This window comes from Larimichthys crocea, chromosome XI, assembly GCF_000972845.2.
Source record: "Larimichthys crocea isolate SSNF chromosome XI, L_crocea_2.0, whole genome shotgun sequence".
Taxonomy (NCBI): domain Eukaryota; kingdom Metazoa; phylum Chordata; class Actinopteri; family Sciaenidae; genus Larimichthys; species Larimichthys crocea.
This window is the reverse complement of record NC_040021.1, coordinates 8,436,273-8,460,042: the sequence shown is the minus strand read 5'-3', so window position 1 is coordinate 8,460,042 and position 23,770 is coordinate 8,436,273. Positions and strand designations below refer to the sequence as shown.

At 43.3% G+C, this 23,770-nt stretch overlaps 1 protein-coding gene across 4 annotated transcripts in view; it reads right to left on the bottom strand.

Moving 5' to 3' along the window:
• The window catches only part of LOC104922557 (pleckstrin homology domain-containing family G member 1), a 71,056-nt gene that overhangs the window by 15,438 nt on the left and 31,848 nt on the right, over positions 1 to 23,770 (bottom strand). For 3 of the 4 annotated variants that reach the window (XM_027284101.1, XM_027284100.1, XM_027284099.1), the window contains exons 2-4: positions 7,386 to 7,957; positions 1,866 to 1,966; positions 587 to 656 (exon numbers count right to left, since the gene is read on the bottom strand). In XM_027284101.1, coding sequence (XP_027139902.1) covers positions 587 to 656; positions 1,866 to 1,966; positions 7,386 to 7,808 — 594 coding nt within the window. In that variant the 5' untranslated portion in view covers positions 7,809 to 7,957. Of the gene's footprint in view, positions 1 to 586; positions 657 to 1,865; positions 1,967 to 7,385; positions 7,958 to 17,403; positions 17,795 to 23,770 lie in introns of those variants that run through there. The other variant, XM_019273113.2, reaches the window with a different exon arrangement.

Sequence of the window (23,770 nt, the reverse complement as noted above, 5' to 3'; positions counted from 1 at the left end):
AATACTGTAATGCTACCGGCCTCAACAAACTTTACTTACTTCAAGCAGCGACTTCACCTGATTTTTGTGAACTTATCTCTTGTAATAGCGCATTGCCTGGTTGTTTATTTGTTGTCCTGTGTTTGTGTGTTTAAACCAGCTGTTTGGACGAGTTTCAACAAGAAGAGCAGCAGTTTGCATAAGGGTAGAAAGAAAGTAGAAGTCCTGCCTTCAGTAAACAGTATTATATAGGTATTCACAAAGCCGTGACTACTGATACAACAAAAAAAGAAGTTGTTTCCAAAATGTGGGTTAATTTTTTATAAATACTCCCTAAATTTTTGTTTTTTTGTGTGAAATACTGAATATATATTTTTAATTGGGCTTCAAATAATCATTACTTAAATTAAATCATGTTTAAAATGTCAAAGGGGAATGTGTCTTTCTCATCAACAATAGCTGAAAAGTATGAAGCAACATAGATATATAAGTTAAGTTTCTTAATAGGTCCACTTAAGTAAAGTTTCTTTCCACCACTGGAGACAGACAGATGGACAATGAGGGAGACGGTGGGGAAAACAGGGTGCAGGGATGCGACCATCTTTACCTTGGATACGAAGCACTCTGCGATGGCCACGGGGTCAGCGTTGCACTTCTCAAGATCATGAAGGAGGTCCCTAAAACAATCACAATGTTCAAAGAAATCAGTATGTGACACGAGAATGTGCACCCATAATTCCCTACATGTGTCTTTATCACCCATGTATACACCGTCTCTCTCTTCCCGACACATGAATATAAACAACTCTCCCACGATTCATTGTTCCAAACGGTGAATTTCAGGAGCAAGAGTCACCCTGGCTACAGAAATTAGGTCTTAGGGCACTTAGCTGTGAACAAATGAGAAACTTCCATGAATTCAAACAGAGATCTCCCGTGTGCGGCAGTGTATGTGTGTGTAAGTGCACTCTATGGAAAGAGAGGGGGGGGGAGGCCATTGGTTGGGAGTTATTGTTTCATGGCTGAAGCATGAGGTCATTGTGACCGCTTTAAACTGCTTTTATGCTTCCTTTTACTGGCCGGTTTGTCTGACTGCGCGTGACAGCTGAGAAATGAATAGGTGGGAGAAAAAGAGTGTGTGTGCGCGTTTGTGTCTCCAGACCACCATGTCTGATGCTCAACTAGCCATCATGTCTGAACACACAACGCAACAAACACACAGTTCAGAGCGGTGGCGGAGGAGGCAAATATGCAGACGGAGACACATACACACACACCTGACTGCAACGACAACGCCCTTCCCAGAATTCAACAGGTGGCTCAGCCCAGTTTTACCATCAGCATTGTTTGTTTGTAGAGCCTGAGAGTCTGATGGTGTATTTATGTTAAGCTGTTTTTAGACATTTTGGCATAAGTCAGATTGTTCATAGCGAAAACTGAAATCAACACTGAGCTGAACAGTTTCCTTTCTAATTCATGTTGACAGTGTTTAGATTGAGTTCTTTAAATGAAGACACCAAATAGACAGACGTTAGGTCTGTCTGTCTGACTTGATTCGACTTGAATGTTTTCTTAAATTCAGAGATATTACACTAAACTCGTAAATAAGCATGATAACATCAACCTCTAAGTCATATTTACGACTGGGGAACTAATAAAATAGCTGACTAAGCGCTTCATGTTATGGAAGTGCCTGAAAATCAAAGGAATAGTCATGCATCACGTCAGCCAAAGTTCATTGTCAAAGGTGTTAGAATAATGGATATTGTGTTTTATTATCAACGCACAGCATCTGTAATGGTACAGCTATCTTGAGTTGAAGATGTGAGCATGTCATAAAAGTCTGACATGTCTGAAGGCCACGGCTCGGCGTGCCCGTGTTGTACCTGTTGAAGTGATAGATGTCTTGGATGTTGCCAAACAGAGAGCCTTTATCCTCAGAGCTCAAGGCCAGCCGGGACTGGTTACTGATACACTCCAAGTAGTCCTGCAGAGAGAGAAAGAAAGAGAAAGCATGTTAGAGCTGCGAGGCTGACACTTTGACTGGCACCAGCCTTGGCACACACACTTGATTTTGATGGACCGCTCACACTGTGACTCTTACAGACTTTTCACCCCAGTAGCTTTCAAAGCCTGCTACTCTTTAGGACCACTTGACGATCTGCATGTTAATGCGTGAATAGTCACATTTTTAGAGCTGCTTATGTAACATGTGTTTTGTTTAAGACTCACAGGCAACAGAGAACCCAATGGAGAATGGGAAGGAGATGGAGTAATACAAGGTGCGTGGAATATGAGAGCGAAAGAGGAGGAGGAGGGTATTTATAGGAATTAGAAGTCGGAAGTGGCATGGTTGAGGTGTGGTCCTGCTAAAAAGCTTCAACAGGAGTAAAAGAATTAGCAATAAGATTTATGGCTTTTGGAAAGGTGTCTCGTTGCTGTCCAGGAAGCAAATGATTTTCCAATGTTGGTATAAAGAGAAGCAGAATATGCCCCAATCCCAACCTCATAATAATAATACCAACTGCAATAATCTGGAAGATTCACTTCCAAATAGATCAAATATCACTTTGACCCCTGCACAGCTGCTGAATATCAGTATATTACTTGCTGTATGTCTTTGTGCCTACTATCCATTACTTAGATTATGTTACAGAAATTTACAGAAGCTCATGGTTGGAATTGTTGAGTCTCTGTAAATAATATTATAATGAATACAGTCTAGACCTCCTCTATAGGTCTCATGAGATAACGGTTATGATTTGGCGCTTCATAAATAAAACTGAATTGAATATACACACACACACACACACATACATATACATATACATATATATATATATAGACAGACAGACAGACAGACAGAAACTATCAGGATGTCAAGGTCAGGTGTGGATAACAACATCCAGTTTGTGCATCGCGCCTGATCTCTGCATTGTTGTTTTGTGTAAACAACTTGATAAAGAAATTCGACGTGTCATCAGTAAATGAATCCCTGAGCCATGACAACAAATGCCGGGAAACCCTTGTTTAACGTGTTGAAAAACAGGAATAAGTCTCCTCAAGAGGATTCTTATCACCGCCTTCATCACTGCCGTTAGTGAGCGGTTGCTGATTCGACTGAGTGATTAAACGGCAGCTCCAGTCTGCCCTGCAGGTAGAAAGTGAGAGGTGGAGAGGAAAACACAGACAGCTTTAATTGTATGTCTCTCTGCTGCATGCTGAGTTTACTTGTACAGTACTCTGCAGCATCACTGACGGTAAAATTAAAACTACTATTACATCTCCTGCTGCAGGCTGCTACTAATTTAACAGGAACGTCTCTGCGTCTGTCTCTCTGCTGCTTCCCACAAAGCGTCTTAAGCTCTTATAGTTGCCAACCGGACTCCCAAAACACAGCTACACAGGAAGAGCGCTGGAAACACCTGCACGCACGCACACACGTCCACAAACATGAACTCAATCATCAATGCAGCTGTATTTAAACCAGGAGAGGGTCTGCTGGATACGGGTTAAGAAGGCGGAAGCATCATGGTGGCAGTTTTTTAAAACCAGGACAGACGACAACATGCACAAACACACACCCTCTGATCATTGCAGCACACAACAACAGTTTTTCAAAAGAGACCAAAGAGACAGAGAGACTCTGTTTGTCTAATTTCCAGTCTGCCTCTGCGGTTTCTGTTCCTGGTAATGTTTTATGTATTTAGCCATTATGATCATTATTATTTTAATAGCTGAGTTTGAGCAGCCCGTTAAATTGTGTTTGGTTAGGCAAAGGGACCGATGTAAAAATGATCTCAGCTGAAATAAAGAGTTCAAACCATGGAGCCATCTTGGATGTTTAAAGGTTATACAAGAGCTTCTGGCCAAAGATTTTGTTTTGAGGATCTGAGTTACACAATAAGACTAACGGGCGGATTGGTCGGTTAAGTCGGGGTCACGTCAAGAGGTCATGTTTAGATTTTCTTGACTATCGGAGGTAAATGTGTAATGTGATGCTTTATTAGCCACGGGTTCATGGATCTGACCCGGCCTGACCCGTTCACTCATCACCCTCAGCCAAAGCCTGACTGAGCTCAACAATGGGCAGCGTTCAGATACACACACACACCTAAAGTACACTCCCTGCTAAGCATAAGACATAACATGTACAAACTTGATATTTTCTCCCGTTAACCATTAACCTCCTCAAGCACACACTCTTTTCCTGCACGCTAAACACATCCTTCACTCTGCACCGGAGTAGGAAGTCATTCCTCCAGACAATACTAAGCGCAAACATCCAAATCTCATTTACTTTGAGCCTTGCTGAAGCCCGAACTATGTTCTCAATTTATTTCCAAACTCCTAGTCGACTTCAAATGGCCTGACGATGCGTTCCAGGTCTCAGAGCGGAAAAAAAAGGGGGAATGAGGAAGATGAAGGAGGACCAGGAGGAGGAGGAGGGAAAGAAAGATGAGAGCTTTGTCTTTGAGGTTGTTTGTGGATAAAGGATCAGCCTCATTAAACACACCGATCGAGCCAAGGAAGGCTGATCGCACTGAACTAACAAACACCGAACACACAGAAATGTACGCCGGTCCAGAGAGTCCGACTTCCACACTGCAGCTAGAACAGACAAAGAAAACATGTTCACTACCAAACACAGCAAAGCGCAAGTGCTTCAAACGGACAAAACACCAAACAAATAGAGAAATGCTACAAATCGCACAAAAAAAAACACAAAAAGAATTTAGTTACAAAACACCAGATGTTTTCAGGAGCTCTAAATACGGCAGGCATATTCATCACTTGTGTCCCGTGGAAACTTATGTTGTTTTGTAACCGATTTCTATTGTGCACTGTGTGATTTGCAGCGTTTCTGTATGTGGTTGTGTTTTCTATATTTGGTTGTGTTTTCCGTATTTGCCACATGTTTCTGTGTTTGGCTGTTTTTTCTCATGTTTTGTTTTCGATTGTGCATGTCATTTTTTTTTGCAGGACCTCCGTGGAAATGCATTCTTGCACCAACAGAACAGACGTATCCCGTGATCCAAATTCACACATACAGTTCACACACACAGCACGTGTGTGTGCGTGTGTGTGTGTGTGTACCACGACACCACCGCTGACAGATGAAACACAGGTGAGCCCAAGGGAGTCTGGGTAAATATTTGTGTTAACGCTGTCACACCCTCTTTCCTCGCAGGAAGCAGCACGGGTAAAGGGATTATACTGAGGAGCGGGTCACACAGGACAGTTGCTGATAATAGATGGGTCAACGCTGTGCTTGTGCTGTCCGGCAGCTGTCTTCGGTATAGGTAAACTGTCATGTTAAAAGCTCCATTCATACAGATACAATCAGTGCAATCCATCCACTGTGCACTCACTGGAACTGGTCATTAAAAGGGTTGAAGAAAGGCTAAATGCATTCTTCTTTTTCCAAAGTACTGGTGAGGAATTAGCTGTGCTGCCATGTAAATGTGGCCATCCAGGGCTGGGTGGTCTGTTCCTCTAATGGCAATAGGTGGTCTCCAGAGTAGAGGGCATTTAAGTGCAGCTCCTAAGCTCTGTTCACTGTTTTTCTAACCTACTTTGGACATTGTTATCTCAGGGCTAAATCCCTCCAACCTACCTTCCTCTCTTTCTCCCCCTTTTCCTCACCTCCTGTGTCCTAAAGAGGCGAGGAAAGGAAGGAGGAGCAGGAGAGGGTGGGACATCAATCAGGGGTGACAGGCCAAAACCACAAAACCTAAACCTCATTCCCTCTGCTCATGGGAATATGAGTTTCCTGCTCTCTTTTGACAACAGCTACTCTCCAAATTAACCTTTTTAAAACCCCTTATACACACACACACACACACACACTCATACACAGGCCTGTGAACCCACGGTCAAGAGTGCGGGAGGAAGCACTGTTAAGAGGAAGGCTCCAAAACACAACAATTTTACATTTTCCACAATCAATTCAAACTAAGCTGCAGAATGCAAAACACGGATCAGATGTCATCATTTGAATTTTAAGGTTCATAAAGAACCAAAAAGAGTTGGACAGAGAAAAAAACAAAGAGGAGGTAAAGAGAAGAGAGCAACCTTTGAAACAAACCACTACACCCAATCCTGAACAAAGCCACTAAAGAACTGACTGGAGGTGATGTGTATCCTTGCAGTTCAAAGCCAACCTCACAAAAAGAGTGTATTTATCTGTGTGTGTGCATACAGTATTGTGTGTGTGTGTGTGCTTAAAAAAAGTTTTGAATGTGCGCCTGTGCCTGCCGCACAAAGGCACCGGTGTCGTGTAACTCGGCCAAACCCCGCCTGCCAGTGCAGGTGACCTTATTGTATTGGAGATTCCCGGCAGGCAACGAGCGGTGGGTGTCACGTTTGTGAGGAAACCCACAAAGATCTAAAGGATGTGTGTTATCTGTTGATTTAAACCGTTGTATTCCTCCTGAAAAGATCAAGGTCAAGCAGGCACTGGACACATTTATGCTGTTGCTCTGCTGCTCGGACTTCAACTGGGTCAGCTTGGAAACTTTTTGTTTTTTTTAAACCAGAGAAAAAGGGGACTTTCACAAAGTTTAAAACTAAATGCTCCAATTTCAATCCAGCCTCTACAGAGGCTTCCAATCAGGAGATAGATCTTTGGAAGGTTGACAGGTGATTAACAGGAATGGACGGATAGAAAGACCTGTCTTGTCTTGTCTCTTCAGGCCTAGTTCAGATAAAACAATTCACCTTTTGGTTGTACTTGTCTCAACCAGTGGACATATGCAACCAGTGACAAGGGGTTGCTTTGTTTTAAGGGGTCACAAGCAAAAGAGGTCCCAAGAAGTCCCAAAGAGGTCAAATTGTCCAACATTTCACCAAAAGTCCAAAGAATTACAGCAGATTTGTGCAGGAGACACTTGTTTTCTTCTCCCATTAATCATCTCAGGGCCCCTCAGTTTTTAGCTTGTGACCCTTTCAAGGGGGTCCAACCCCCAGGTTGGGAACCAGTGGATTAAACTACCTAACATCTAGCTACAACAGTAAAAGGCTGCATACACATTGCCATTTTACTGCAGAACAAGTTCTTTTACTTATTATGCTTTACATTTCTATACTTCTACTTAACCCTCTGGGATGGAGGGTAATTGATGTTGCCATTGACAGATGATAAAATGTGGGACTTTCGTGAGATTATTTCTTATTAAAAATTTTAATTCCAAACACATGTCCTGGGCAAAACTGAGAAGTCACATTTGGAGTTGATATAATTTGAAAAAGCACAAATTTGTTCAAGGCCTCACTCTACATTTGATGTCCCGCCAAATGTGTTAATATACCTTTGAAGTCCTGCCAATCTGTGGGATCCTTCTGCTTCTAATTTCTTCCACAGGTTGTGCTTCATTAACATATTATCGTGCATGAGTGTTCCTTACCTCTACAATGCTGCGCAGATCCTGGACGTAGGTTCTCTCGGTGTCCAGTATCTCCTGCACCACCCGGTCCACGTATGTCCGAGGTCCCTGCACCTGACCCGTCCGCTCGCCTGCATTTGGGCCCATCTCAGGCTCTGAATGTTCTGTCAAAGTCTGTGCACTGCCCTGTCTCCCTTGCCCCTTCCCTGTGTCCATCCCTCCATCATTTCTGTCATCTTCCTCCCTGCATCCCAGCTGCCTGGCTGGGACCAGTTCCAACCGAATCGCCCCTGAGTCCCGGTCTGAGGTCACAGGGTTGCAATGAGGGGCAGTAACAAGGGTGGAGCGGCTGCCCAGAGAGCAGTGACTGTCCCGGGAGGAAGCGGAGGAAGAGGTGGAGCTGTAGCTGATAGGCCTTTCGGCGCTGTCGGGTGAGGAGTCCATGCTGAGGGCAGAGCAGTAGCGTGACGAGGCGTGACGAAAGGCCGGGTTGCGGAGGCAGCGGGCCGGTATGTCAACGGAGCTCAGGACTGATCCGGAGTCCGGGACTTCAGGAAGAGGAGGCAACGCATCAGGCAGGTAGTTATAATCGTCTAGAAGAAAACAAGAGAAAGGAAGAGATTCAATTAATCAATTTTATTCCAAATAATTCAGTGTCAGTTCTACTTGATTTTGAAATGCCTTTTCAGACCATAAACATACCACTGGCTTGTGAGGCTACACAGGACAGTGCATCGTCAAACTAATTTAGTTTGAAGGCATTGAGAGGATGCAGACAATTGCTTGTTGCCAAGAGAACACTCCAGAGTTGCAAAATCCAGGCAAGTTGCATAAACATATGTCGTCATGTATAACATATGTTCAAACTGGACACCCACACCGATGCAGCCCTTTGCGTTGTTGTGCTGTAGCGCTATTGTTGGTTATGTCCCGTAAACAATGACTTTGTCTCTTGCTTTACTTTTAAATATACGGCTGTCATATCAATCATGATGCATGGGCATAATTACTGCAAACAAATAAGACCACGGTCTAGACAACTGGTATCTCTAATACATGCCAACGGTGGAATTGCTTTCCTAGTGTTGCTAAATAAATCGTAGCTGTCTGTCACAATGATGTTGCTACTTGTTTTGGCCGCCCCACATCAACCATTGCAAGAAACTATCAAAGTTTAAACTTCATTTAGACCAAAGGAATAACGCCACAGTTATTTTCCTTTGTGCTATACAGCAAAGTGTGTGAAATCTGGTACAGAATGTAAAAGTGCGGTAACAACAATTTTTTGCAACGTTTTAACTTTCTAGACCTTACAACAAAAGACACCCTCAATCATTAGACCCTTTATCTGGATACAAAAACAGCAGACCTATAATATTGATTAAATATTAAGTGCAATTCAGGCAAGCTGTACAATCTCATCTGCTTATAGTCATTATATCACTCTCAAAATGAACCTCCTGTTGATTTACTGATGTTGGAGAGTCACACGCAGAGCCGTTAAAATTCAAATGAAATGCAAACATTCGACCCTGTATTTCCTTCCCTGCTAAAAAGACTCACTGTATGTCACTCCTAACACTTACAATACCACTTTCATATAGCCTTACAGTCTCTATCTGTTTAGCATACCAATTCCTGACATTCCAGCTGACCACAGTCTGACTGACCACCCGCTATACGAGGACCACCAGCCCTCCCCGATTTGTCCTCAGTTCTACCCAAAGAAACGTTTCATGTACAAGGAGCTGAACAGCGAGAGAAAAGACGCCCAAATACAAGAAACTAACATTTGCGTGAGTGGTAAATGTATGTGTGTGTGTGTGTGTGAGAGCAAGAGAGAGAAACAGATTTGAGGTTTGTGTGTCTGCAGCTACAGGAGTCTATTCGGCGTCAAGCCGATGCCAAACTGGCTCACCAGCTTGTGTCTGTGGAGAGATCTGTTAAGATTTGATTACCAACTCTCAAGGCTCCACAGTCAGGCCAACTCAAGTGAAACCACAAATGCAGCGTATCAAACAGAAGCCTTCCAAGTTTCCCTCAATGTTTTCCAAGCTTCATAGAAAGGCCAGCTTTGACGGGAAGAACAGGGAGCAAATAAACAGGGTGAACAAGTGAGGGGAAGGACAACACGAGAGAGCCTCATACCAGCTCAGTGGGAGTTTGACACCAGTCTCTATCATCAAAGCCCGACACACCAGTGACCCGGCAGCTCCGATGTTGTGGCAACACTGTGCTCCAATGCCCGACAGGACGATGTGCTGCCAGCAGCACCGGTTCAACCTAAACCCGTCTCACTTCAGTATTATACTTCAAGCAGTGAAGATCACAGACTCACGTTCAAAAACATGAAACGTGAAACTGAGAACAAGCACAAAGAATCCCGGTACATACCCGCTCTCTCACCTTTCAAATAGGTACCTTGGAGGTCTTTTTGCCATAGTGACACCACTTTTGAGAGCACTTTAGCAGCAGGCATGCTCGTTAAACTGGTTTTGTGATGGAAAGATCACAGGTTTGATTCTGGCAACCACTGCCGCACTGATACCAAGTGAAGAAACCGAACCTGCGTTACCAAACTTTAGATTTTTTGGCAGTTTGGGGCAGGAGAACGAGTTTGAAACACCACATCTGACATACTATCTGCCCATAAATCTGTTACGGCCAACATGTTAGCACATAATTGCCTACTTACACATGACATCAACCAGAATCTGAATTAATTTTGAATCGTGTTTCTGATGAATATTAAAGACATAGTTTAACATCGGGAAAAATGCTTACTTGTTGAAGTTGATGAGAAGTTTGATACCAGTGTCACATCTGTGCATACATCTATGTACACAGCAGGTTTTAGGTGACATTTAGCTCAGCATGAGGGAAGCAGATAGAAAAACTAGTGTGGTTTGTTCCAAAAAAATACATACTACAACACGTGTAAAGCTCACTAATTAATGCTGCATCTTGTTTGTTTAACCCATTCACGCACATAACTTTAAAAATGACTTCCCTATTCTGTTTTGGTTTTAACTACTGAATGTTTCACTTTTTTCACCAGCTAGTTACAAAACTTGTCTAACAGCTGTTTGATGCTGGGGAAGTAGCATACAGTTGGTTTATTAGTGCTTTTTTTTTTTGGTTTAAAAGTTACATCCCGGTTGCCTCTGGAAAAGAAGATGCACGCCAACCAAAACAATTATCTAAACAAGCTAAAAGAGGTTTGTAAAGCCGAGGGACCTGCAGAGTTTGGTGATACTTCCTTGTGGTGTTTGTCACTGTAACGGACAGGTTCCACATTAGATATCTGATCCATTGTTCGGTTAGATACAGTAGATAGAGACATAGATACGGGCTCTAAAGTCTGTCCCGCTACACCGAACCATCATGTACGTGTTTTTCACTGGAATAGAGCATTGTTCATCCCTGTCTCAAAAACATCTACCGAGGAAGAGCCTGTTGGTTTGCTTCACAGCTTTCTTTGGTTTTTAATTTCGCTCCGCTGCCGTGCCAAGAAAAGCAGGAAGGAATTAGACCATCCAAAAAACTGAAGTGGTCTGACTGAAAAGTGTATTTTCCACAGACAAGTTTAGAGCTGATTCATTGTGCGTGCGTGTGTCCATCCAAATGTTTGCAGTCCCCGAGCATGACCCACTTTTTTTAACAATTACAGTTCAGACAGGAGGAGGAGGGTGGGCGAAAAACAACACACACACATAAACTAACAGCCTTGGCTTTTTGATAAGCAACACACTGCTTTCAAGTGAGCGTACACAAAGCACAAGAGGTTTTATTATATTACATGCCGTGACATTAATAAGTAACCATTTGACACAACTATGACATATAGGTCCTTATCAAGAGCTGGTAATGTATGGAAATCTGTGCAGTGTGTGGATGTTTCACACAAAATGCACTACGTTTATCACTCTTAAGATAACACTAACTGAGCTAATAACTTAATGGTCCTCACACCAGCTATTGCAGTTAGATATGGGCAGGCAGAGTGTGCACACGTGCAAACTGCATGCACAGACAGACACACACACACATAAACATACAAGGAGAGCAAATACAGAGAAGCCATGTGTTTCCGTTTGCAGTGAAACCCAAACATCTCAGAGAGAGATTGCTCCATATTGTGTTTGCCCAGCCCCTCCTTCCCACCTTCCAGCTTCATGTTTGGGGCACACCCTGGTCGTTTCCTGGGTGAACTGGCTCTTGTACACACAGATACACCACACACACAGACAGAGAGCAAAGATGGCCAGGCTTTAGTTACCTCCTGTCCAGATTATGTTCAACCTGATCCTTGTAAATGATCTCTAATTATGGTCCTAAGCATGCAGGTTGGGACTGTTTCTCCTCTGTGTGTGTGTGTGTGTGTACGTGTGTGTTAATGTGTGTATCCGTGCATGTGAGGATTAGGATTGTGTGTGAGGGCTGTGTTTCCTGCCAGACCAGAGAGAGAGAGAGAGAGAGAGAGTGAATCAATGAGTGTCTGAACAAGCTGGCTTCAATCTCTGGCTTTCATTTAACTTGAAAAAGACAAAGAGCCGGGTCGCTTTAGTATTCAGCCAAGTTTAATATGTTGAACATCGGGACTGTCTGCATGGCAAACAGCAGGAACCAAGAGGAACCAGACCGAGGACTGAGCTGAATGTACACAGAGGGTACAAACCACTGGCTAAAGACTGAGTCATGTGGTGTTTCACTCTTTAGTGAGAGCATGGCACATGTAAACAACTCTTCTAATGCGTTTTTAGATTTTAAAAAAATACATGGAAATCTTTGTGTGTTTATTTTGATTATTGATTATTTATTTTGACATTCTTCTCTTTGCTTTTGATTACCAGAAGCATTCTCGGAGATAAAGACAATCTCATTACGTTAGAATGCAGTAATCTTCTTGTATCAGGAAACAAGGCTATTTTTGAACGCACGGGGGGAAACAACAACAACATTTTCAAGACTGAAAATGAAAGACTGCATGGTCCTGACCTTGAAAACAGCATTTTAAAGTTCATTTAGCGGCTGTTTGAGAGCTAAAACAGCATTTTAAAGTTCATTTAGCGGCTGTTTGAGAGCTTTTTTTCCCCACAAGGTCTTACTCAGAAGATAAAGTTATCCAGTTGTCATGGAAACAGAGGTTTAAATTTACATGTACATAAAATTAAAACCACCATAAGAATTAAAATTAAATTTAAACCATTAGTAGTTATGTTAACGAAGATGCTAATGTCATTCAAAGCCTTAAAAATATTTAACCCTACTGCTAAAACTTCCCCCCAATCGATGCCGTCAGTCTCTCTACCTGTTCAGCCAGGTTTAATGACTCATTCTACACTTCACCCGTCCACTTCAGCCGCGCGCTTTATGGTCACCTGAAGTGCTCTTTATCCTGGAGTGGTCAGCAAACAGCTGTGATCACCCTCGTCTCTTTTACAGCCCTGATCATCTTCACAAGTAGCTCAAACAGCGCATACCACTCAGTGAGTGGTTTTTAATTGGTATGTGAACTTCCATGACCATAAACAAGTTCAAAATATTTCAAAGTATTATGTCACATGCAGATTTTGGATCCAGAACAACTGCAAGGCTCTAATCACTGGGTTTAAAACAAGTGTTATAAACTGACAATGTATAGTATGCTGATTCTAGCAAACAAAGCGTACGCACAACTGCCAGGGAGTATCCCTCAGCAATAAAACCTAACCCCAGGAAAATCAAAGAGGGGACTTCGTACTGAAAAGACTTTGGAAAATACCCACTTGGTTTGGCTAGCTTTAAAAGGCTCACATTAGACTTGGCTGAACTTTGAAGGCATTTTTGCAGAGTGAGGACTGAGTCGTGCAGGAGATTGGACAGTCTGGAGAGGACGAGTGATTACAGTAACCAGTAAAGAAGCAGATATATTGTGGATTAGACCATGCAGACAATACAAGGTATATTTGCTTGCACAGTCCATGCAGCAACAAAATGTTGGGCTGCACTGGAACTCTTAGGGACAAATTCTAGGTAGATAACGAGTTTTGGCAACAGATGACTCTGGGACTTCCTTACATGTTTAAAATTTGAGTTGCACCAGTATTTATTACAACACATAAATCAATTTATTTAAAAGGAATTGGCTGCATCAGTGGATTGGAGGTGGATTTGAGTTCAACGTTCATGCACTTTGCCCCCTTTGTCCATTTGCTAATTGCTGATATAGAAAATGAAGGATGCTGTTTTACAACCTCGCTCTGGAGAATAAGACGCGATGCCATCTGGTGCCTCACTCTTCATATCCATCCATCCAACAAAACTAACCGCTGTAGAATCCACAAGTACTCACGACAAGCCTTCAAACTGCTTATTTTGTGAGGATGTGTTAAGAGAGAGAAGGGGGTAAACAGAAGACATGACATCAGTGAGAACAGGACATGTCCCCTTTCTTCCGTCTTTCTTACTTCCACTTGCTCACATTTTTGCATTAATGCACGACTTTTCCTGCCATTTTCTTTCTCCCTTCCTGTCATTCTTTTCTTCCCTCGTCCTATTATGCGTTCAAACTCAGAATATGTTTTGGCAGCTTATAAAGTAGCTCGCTGTGTGTGCATGTGAGTTCCACAGGACATTCCTATGGGCTCAGACCATCCCTCTCCAAGCATATACTTTACTATATAAAAATACACATTGACCAGCCCGTGTGTGTGTGTGTATGGCTACAGACCACCAGGGCTCACATTTGCATTTGGACCACGTGTTCGTAACACTCCCTATTCACACTCAAATTACTGAGTCTCATCTGAAGGGAACATCTGAAGGACACATCTGAAGGGCGTTGTGTCTTCTTACTTTTTGAGCAGCTACATAACACTTAGGAGGGTTTAACCTTTAAAATGACCTTAACTGTTACCTAAAAACAAGTATTTGTGTACATGTTTTAGTTAAATTTTAAATTCAGATTCAGGAAAGTGACCACCTCTGACTTTTCCTGAATGGAGAGTTGATTTAAAGAGATAAATAAGCACGTTTAAGACAAAGAGCAAGCAGAAAATGTCCAAATGAAACAGGCAGAATAAGAAATAGTGCCAAGAAATCATGTTAAAACATCTTCTATTACAAATGTGTTTAAAACAATAATGAGAAGATATAAAAACACGACTTCTCAGATAAAAGGACTGTGCAATGATTGAAATTTGGCACATACACATACAAAACTGTTGTTTTGTGACAACTTGCAAAAGCCCAATTAGGTGCTAACCAGGTACATATCTGGTCTCATGCGGGCAAGAAGAAGAAATCTAACACTCTCAGGTGCCGGGTTTAAACTGACAACATCATGAACATCAACAACACAACAATAGTCTGAATAAAACAGCTGCAATATTTATCTGGAAATGACCCAAAATGTCAGAAAGAAACTGAAGCTGAAGTTAACCAGACGGGTCTTGACCACACACTTCGTACAGCTCGCAAATCCTTTAATCAACCTTGTTTGTCCGTGTGTGTGTTCTTGTTTATGCTGCACCGGGCATACCAGATGGCAACTAAGTTCAATGCCATGCAGCTTGTTGCTGACTATACAGTCCTGGTGTATTTAAAATGTAACTGGATCCAGAGGTTGTTTTGATGGCAACATAAATTAGAATAGATTGTTTTTTTTATGCGAGGACAAGTCAAAGAATTTCAACTTTCATTGGCGGCATTTGGACAAAAACATGGTGAGGAGACTGTGAGAGAGAGTGAGAAATGAGGAGGAGAGGACCCAGAGGAATGGAAGTAGGAAGAAGAGATGAGAAGAAAGGCCAAGGGTCAAACACCACCCACTCCCCTTGCTTTTTCTCTTTTCCTTTGCTCCATCTCCATTTATTTATTTTTTTTGAGTCCCGCCTTTTGTGGCGCTTTAACCCCTCAAAGTTTTCTCCATCTACCACAACACTCTGCAGGACTGAGCAGAGAAACTGCTCGCACATGGCGTCCGTTTAGTTACGGCCTCACATCTTCCGCCGTGTCCACTTAAGGTCAGTCTCTCGTTTCTGATAGAGACGCAGGCTTGATCTCAACTGACGCTAAGGACCTTAAAGTGTCACTCAGGATTTCACACCGCAGCCGAATGACTGCAGAGGAGCAGAGGCAGAAGAAGAGAGAGGGCAGAGGTGGGAGAGACAGAAAGAGGCAGAGAGAGGCCAATGATGGGATTTGAGACAGGAGGCGGGGTTTCTACTGAGCAACTTATCACCGGACCAAACAAAGAGCTGCACAGGCCGGGACATACATTATAATGCAGATGTTACGGAGGATGGATGGAGAAGCGGTGCAGAAAATAACTTCACTGTGTTGGCGCCGAACAAACTCGACAGCATTTCAAACATCTCAACACATGTCATGACTGGTTAAGTAAAGTTTAAAACCCGATGTGCGACTTAATAGACTCCTGTGGCTTTCATTGCCCCACAAAACACAGTTTAAGTAAACACACACACAAACAGCTGGGAGGCTAATTGGCAACAAATGGCGGTTTTCTTGCGATAGAGTAAAACCGTTGAAACAATTCAACATCCACCACGTTCGCACATTTTACATACACAGATTAACACCCTCTTATTCTCAGGTTGTGTTTATGAGATTTCTGTTTGTCATCAGCGAGGAATGTGCAGCGTTTTTAGCTGACAGCACCGGCGTGTCCACCCGCAAACTTACACCCCTCTATTTTAAGACGCACACACACACTCTCACACCCACCAGTGGGACACCAATGCGACCCTTCCTGCACACACCCTTGCCCTCCCCTCCGCGTGTGACACACTGGCCTCATTCTCAACATTTCAGCCCGGAGAAAACCGGACTACATGGACTCTGCATCCACATCAGTTGCTCTCTTGTTGATCTCCTTGTGTGGACACTGAAGCATACGATTGGAAAACTATTGATTTGTTTTCTATATTAGACAAATTACTCCAAAGGGAAATACCCCCACCGCCCCACACCCTACTTTCCAGCTCCACAGGGCTGCAGTTGCTCGCACGTGAGCGCTCAGGATGGGGGGCAGATGTCCTCCACCTCCCCAGAGGACTGGGCTAGCAGGGTGGGAGGAGGAGGACGGAGGGGTCCATTGTCTCCAGCACCTCTAAACCAAAGAGTTTGCTCTAAACAGTAATTATTCTCCACCCCCTCACCCTCCTGCTCTCCTCTATCCCCATTTGTAGCCACCCTCCAACTGCTGCCCTCAAGACTCTAATTTGGGTCACAGGCTGCAGAATGGCATCCCAACACTCAGTCAAACCTACACACAGCAAGAGGACACTGACACATGTGGTGGCCTTAAGAGATATGACACAGAAAACAACAGAGAACAGAGCTCAAAGTCTGTTTTATTATGCAAAAAGATGCTTTTTTTTCCTAATGTGCAGTTTCCATTTGTAGTACCTGAGCAGACAAAGCAGTGCCGGCAGCAAAATAAAATTTACAACCACCAGGATAGTGAGAAAACGAGCACGAAGCTGTTTACGCCATCATCTCGGCATCATTAGGTATTCAACCTACAACGTCTGCGAGAAAGCAAACGCGCACCATTCAACACCAGGGGTGAGAAAACAACCAGAAGGCACTGTTCATACAACTGTACTGCTGAGAGGGACGCTTCACACAGTGCTGTCAGCTGAGAGAAAAACTATCACACACACACACACACCGCACAAAAGAGCCACTAGGACGAACAGCCAAACCATCAATGAGTAGTGAGCAGACCTCGTATTTAAACATCGCTGTTGGATGTTTGCCACTTGAAAAGTCGGGTGTGTGTGATGCCGCACGTGATATCTCATTCTGATCGTTCAAGAGCATCTTTCATTTCACCACAGATGTCTAAAAACAGGAAATTGTTCCACATAAATATGATTTAAAGTCTGTTTCATGGGCTTTGTAGACATGCAGTACTTCTGACAGCAGAATCGAGTCCCACCACATCACAGAGTCACCTCTGGAAAAACTTTAATTTGAGCATGCTGGGAGACATCACTGAATACATTTGAAAACAGAAACAGCTCCTGCTTACCGGTAGGCATTGTGGCTTGGCTCCCCCTTCAATAGAAATTAGAGCGGATGACTTTCTGTTTTCTTGTTTTATGGTGAGTTTTAACTGAAGCAGGATTTTATCCCCCCCCCGGAGCAGGTCACATATCCAGAGTATTCCAAACAGTATTCCCAGAAAGGCCTGGAGAAAATTCCCTTAGATTTCCCAGATTGTCATTGTGAATCCATCCAAACATACAAGTCCGCTCCTCCAAAACAGACACCGGAGGACACACTCTGAGGCTGTGTTTTCTCCTGAACACACTCCTCAGGCTTTTCTCTCACACAAGTTCTTGCTGAGGATCTCCTCAGTCTGCCTCTGAATGCCTCTCTCCCTCCTTCTCTCTCTCTCCTGTGGCAACACATCCACTGCCTTCATGTGTGTGTCTAAAAGTGTTCATGTGTGTGTTTGTGTGTGTGTGTGTGTGTGTGTGTGTCAGAGTGAATGGCCTCTGCTCTCTGCTGCTCCCTCCCTGCTGGGTATTCCCCTCCCCCTGGCTCCTCCTCCCTCTCTCCCGCAGCAAATTACAAGGAGCTGGGAGTTCCACATTAAGTGCCTCCTCTCCTTTTTCCTCTCTTGCGTTCCCTTCTTTTATCTTTTCTCCACTCTTTCATTTCTCCTCCTTCTCCTTTTCCCGTTCAAAAACTAAAAAAAACAAACAAATCAAATTCGGTCTTATAAGCGCTCGCAGGGCTGGCTGCACACACACCTTTTGTGTGTGTGTGTTCGTCTGCTGCACGCTCAGCAGGCGGCTGAACTGCTGCTGTTGGCGCACAGCTCCAGAGATCACACACACACGTATACGCACTTTACAAGGACGGTAGAGAGAAAAAGGGGGGGGGGTGTTACGGCTGATCAATAGGCCGGGAGCCAGAGCTCAGACAAAAGCTCCTCGTCCACTGCGAGACACTGCACCGCTCATTGTGTCCCAGATCAGAGGCAGGACTGGACTGAATGAGAGCACAAAATGTCAGAAGTGGGTTTCAAGATGAACATCAGTGAACACGGACTCTTTGGCTTGTGATCCTTTGAACGAGGGCCAGTTATCGTTAATTATCCCTTTCTTTGGGGGAGTTCACATGTTTTTCTATCATGTCTTTCAATTAAACTTCTCAGTGCATCTGTGTGATTTCACAAATTAAACTCACTTCAGTCAACAGTTGTAAAATGCTTTCCATGTTTCTGGGGGAGATTTCCAATAATTTTGAAATAAATAATGTTACAGAATAGCTGCTGAGTTGCATTGTGGGAATTGTAGGATGGTTTTTGGAGCTTGCCGCATACTACACAGTTAAAGTCAGAACAACCTGACTTCGACTCTGACCATTCTTTAATCCTAATCTGTCCCGTGTCGCCAAATTTGTCTTGTCTTCAAGTTCTAAAACTTTCTGGAAGTGCAATACTAAATCCCTGGATAACCCTTTAATGTTGCCTTAACTCAAGCAGTTGAAGAACTGTAGTGTTATGACTTACAACAAGAAATATTAGTATTCAATGCCAAATTTAAACACTTGACAGTTTACAATGCTCAAGTCAACGGAGTATAAAAGCTCGTTGGTTGGTTTGAAACCAAGCTCCATCTATTACTCACCAGATGAATATGTCTGCAGGTTGTAACCAGTTCAACTAAAGAGGGAGTTTTGTTTTTCTGGATTTAATTAATGCTTTTCGAGGCCTGAGGATCTAAAATGATCCAATATTTCACAAGAAAACTAAGCAAAGGTTAGAGAAAAGTTTGGCAAAAATAAGCAACCATCTTAGGACCACTCAGGTTCATCTCGTGACCTCTTATGTGTGGTGCGAGCCCAGGTTTGGGCACCACCGCTTTAAAGTGTATAATTAGAAAGCAGTTATAGTTCAGGATAGGCCATGTGTCCCATAAGGAAGACACACGTGAGACAATAGGCCCTTAGTCTCACACACTAAAGCAAACGTGTTGACTAATAGTCGTCCCTCTTAAAGACAGGGACTGGTCCCAGCAGCATGGGGTCCTGCTAACACCACCCCCTTCTCCTCACCAATACAATAATAGAGACCCCCTGGACTACACACACACACACACACACACACACACACACACACACAGAGCAGACCCAAAGAAGCACGACCCCTCTCTCTAATGGTTTGAGGGTCCGTTGACCCACGAAGCCCCTAAACCACCACTCCGAGTCTAAGCCCTGTCCCCCTGTCGGCTCCACACACACACACACACACACACACACACACACACACACACAGGGAGCGTCTAAACTCCTCGGTTCAGCCAAGCAGGACCTGTTGATGACAGAAACCTGCAGCAGCAGTCCGGCTTATCTGATGCCCCCTGCATGCTCCGACAGCCTCCACAACACTCGCCGCAGGATATCGACCAGAGAAACAACGTTGTTCCTCTTTCTCTGCATATGACAGTTGCCATATGAGCTGTAACACATGTAGACACGGTGCTTTAAGCAGGGGATGAAAGGGGAGACAGCGAGGCTGAGGATATCGATAAAATCAAAGATTAGCTCAATGTTTTAGCTGCGATTTTGAACCAGCAAAAGAAAACTGAGATGTCTTTTCCTTTTGAAGATTCCAGCAGCTTGTGGTTTATGATCCCATGTTTATTATTTTCACTGCTGATTAATCTGTTTGATTAAAATTGATTTATCGCTTCAGCTGTGAAATATCTTTAAAAATGTCACAATTTCCCAGGTGACGTGTTCTTTGGCTTTGGCTCGGAGCCTTGAAGAAAAGACTTGTTGACTTTCTTGCTGAGGGTTAGATGAGATGATTGATACCACTCTCACGCCTGTATGACAAATGTGAACCAGAACCTATCGTGAAGACTGGAAACAAAAGAAAAAGGAAACAGCTATGGGGTAAAAAATTATTATTGTAGGGATAGTAGCACAGTGGTGCAGTGGTTAGCACTGTCGCCTCACCGCAAGAAAACCAAGCCGGTGTTCAAACCAAGAAGGTATCTGGTTCGAACCCAGACTGGGACTTTTCTGTGTGGGTTCTCTCAGGGTCCCGGCTCCCACAGTCTGGTCACAGTCAGACTGGATACGCTAAATATGGGTGTGAATCATTGTTTGTCTATAGCGATAAGGATAAGCAGTTACAGATAATGGCTGGATGTTATTTTAAGTGTAGCTTAATAGAGTGGCATAAATGATAAGTATATTTCACTAAATGTCAAATAATTTCTTACTTTTGACAGAAAGGCTGTGTTAACATAAGTTTGAAAGAAATGGGTGTTAACCAGGCACAGCGAGAGGCGAAAATGTTTTCTGGAGCCTGAAATCCCAAAATTCAAGATATTTCAGCGTCTGCTGCAATTTTCACAGCTCTTTTTTTTAAATCTGTCCCTCACATGTTGGCTGACTTATTGTAGGACTGTTGCTCAATTGCTTCTGTATCAAAATTCCTGCACTACTTGCGGTCAAGTCAATAACGTGATTTTCCCCTACGCCGTGCCGCCAATTCTCCACACCTAATTCCTTCTCAACACCACCACCGCCCTCACTCTGCTCTGCTCCAATGTCATCCTCCCTCTCTCTCTCTCGCATGTCAACCCTCTCCACTCAGAGAGCAGATTTCTCAACAGACCACCCTCTTTCTCCAGGCCGAACAACAAACTGTAACGAGGCACTAAGACTTTTTAAACTCCCTTTGTGCACCCAGAAACAGAATTGATGGTTTGAGGGTTCGTGGAGTTGCTAAGATGATCGGGCCCATTGCGCTAGTGTTGGTCACTATGACGACAGCGAGGCATTCATCTCCAAGGCAGAGTGGCATGTGGAAAGACAGCGAGACAGCGAGAGGGGAGAAAATGCTTATTGTCAATAAACCACTCCATTCCTCATAACACTCGGGCAATGCAAACAGTGAAGCAGGGCACAGGGTTCATACACACTCTATTCAACTTTTACTGGTGCACACACACACACATACACACACACAATCACTTGTTTTCCAACTACATTGTAAACTTAAAAGACCACAGCCACTTGAAAATGTTTTAGCGTGTGTGTGTAATCAGAAATAAAACCCATTCCAGAGCACTTAAACACGTCCTGGAGGGAGGACGGAGGACGGAGGACGGAGGAGGGCTGCAGGCGGAGAACTTACTCGATGCTACTTATTGCAGTGTGTGTGTGTGTGTGTGTGTTTGCATGTGTGTGAGATCACGTCCAATCTTTTGCTCAGACAGCCTGACAGCTTCTTCATTTTCTCAGCTGTCCACAGTTTAGAGTGAAGACGTTTCTGTGGTAACGTATACAGCACATGGAGGAGAAGACGGAGAGGGAAATATATTCAGACGGAGGGAGAGACTGTGACTAATGACAGGAGTTTGTGGGTGGAGGGGTCATTCATATACAGTTTCCCTCTCCCTCTGTGACCCTGTCTGTCTTTGTCACTGCTGAGATGGATCATCTGCAGACACACTCTCTTTCTTTCTCTCTGTCTGTCACACACAGATCCTTCAAGTGTCACAACTCTTAAAGCTTTTGTTCTCGCCGCCTGAGCTCTTTATTAACCCCTCAGCACACAGTTTTCACCCTCTTAAGTAACTTTAAAGTCTGCGTAAAGGCAATCCTTAGATTTCTTTCAAAATACATTAAATATGTTGGAAAATAGTTGCTGAAAACATGTGAAAAGACGATACATTACTAGAATGTGGAGTTAGAGGTTAAAACTGTTTTTCAGTCCTGGATTTTATGGGCGGTCCTTAAAGGGTGGCTTGATGACACACTGAGGCCACCCCTGCTCCCCTAGCAGAGAGATAGAGATGTATTCATTCAAAGTTAGTCATGTCATTTTCTGAACTCATCTGACACGCTTCAAGTCGCTTGACTGCTTCCAGGAGTGGGCGTGGCTTCAGCACATTCAGTGGACCCACAGTCCTGGAGCTGGGCATAACTTCTACCTGATTTTGACACCTAATTTCATAAACTCAGATTTGGCCGTGTGGTTAATAACACTTTCTTCTTTGGTCTGACATCAGAACACATATTTATTCTTACTTTACACAGACTTTAAAGTTGGGAAAGTCATTCCTCATTGTCTGACAGTATTATATATGTTGTGTATCCAACACGTTGTCCAAATTATGATAAAATCCATCGTTTGTCCACACTTTCTAGAACTTGAAGATGTTTTCTGACATAATGATGACATGCGACTACAAAAACCATTACAAAGTAATAGTTAAAAAAAAAGAAATTTTGAGTGTGCCTGACTCTGGCCCCGCTAGTTTTATGATGTGACAACACTTCGGTTAGGCTCAGGGAAAGATTATGGTTTGGGTTAAAAAAAAAAAGTCCTTGGTTAAAGTTTGTTGTTGTTTGGATAAAAGATCTTCATCTTTCGTCATCTTGGTTACAGCAAAAACCACATGGTTATGGGTTACAACTAAACTAAACATTGACTGTCGTGTTAAAGTCCATTAATCCACCCTGATGTCCTACCAATGCAAACGGTCTTTGTATGCTAACAACACCATCATAATGATCTATAACTCAAGATACCTCATCACAATCTCCACCAGTGATATGACGGTGTACACTTCCAGTCTCCTAAGTGGACATGGTGTCCAGTTGTTACATCATTAGATCATCTTTAGTGAAACAGACCGACAGAGAGAGAAAAGACATCTGTGCTGCCAGATCTGGCAGGAGTGTGTTACTGTTGCTGCTGCTGGGACAGACAAAGTTAATTTTGTCCTGATTTATCAGTCTGAAAATGTCACTTCTTCTAATTTTTCACAAGTCACACATTCAGAGGATGTGTGACTTGTGAAAAAATGAGTCCAATAACCAATTCACTGACTCGAAGGAGAAAGAATCGATCATAATCTGAGCTCATGTTCACTTCTCCCATTAGACTAAACAGACTCAGGACCTGCTGCTGGTTTTCTGAAGGGGCTAAACCCAGAGATACAGGAAGTGACTCTTCAGTTAACCATCTCTGACAATGACTACAGCTGGTAGACGGCTTTGTCACGTAAATGTAATATGCTGAAAGGACTAAAACTGTCCTTCTTCTTGGGACTTTCCGTGTCAGTTTCTGTTTTTTTTTATTTTTTTTTATTGCAGCACTATTTATGGCAACTATTCCAGTTTCTATTGCATCATTTTATTGCTCTGATAATCCACAATGCCAGACAAGTTCTTGCTGGGAAGACTGGATGCTTTGTTTCACCCTAACCGATAATGAATAAAACATTCGTCCTGCACAAGTGACACAAAGAAACAGGTAGACACACAGATCGTTGATTGATGCCATTCACATGTCTGTCCACAGCCAGCAGCTGGTTAGCTTAGCTTAGAACAAAGAATGAAAATAAGGGAAACAGCAAGTCTAG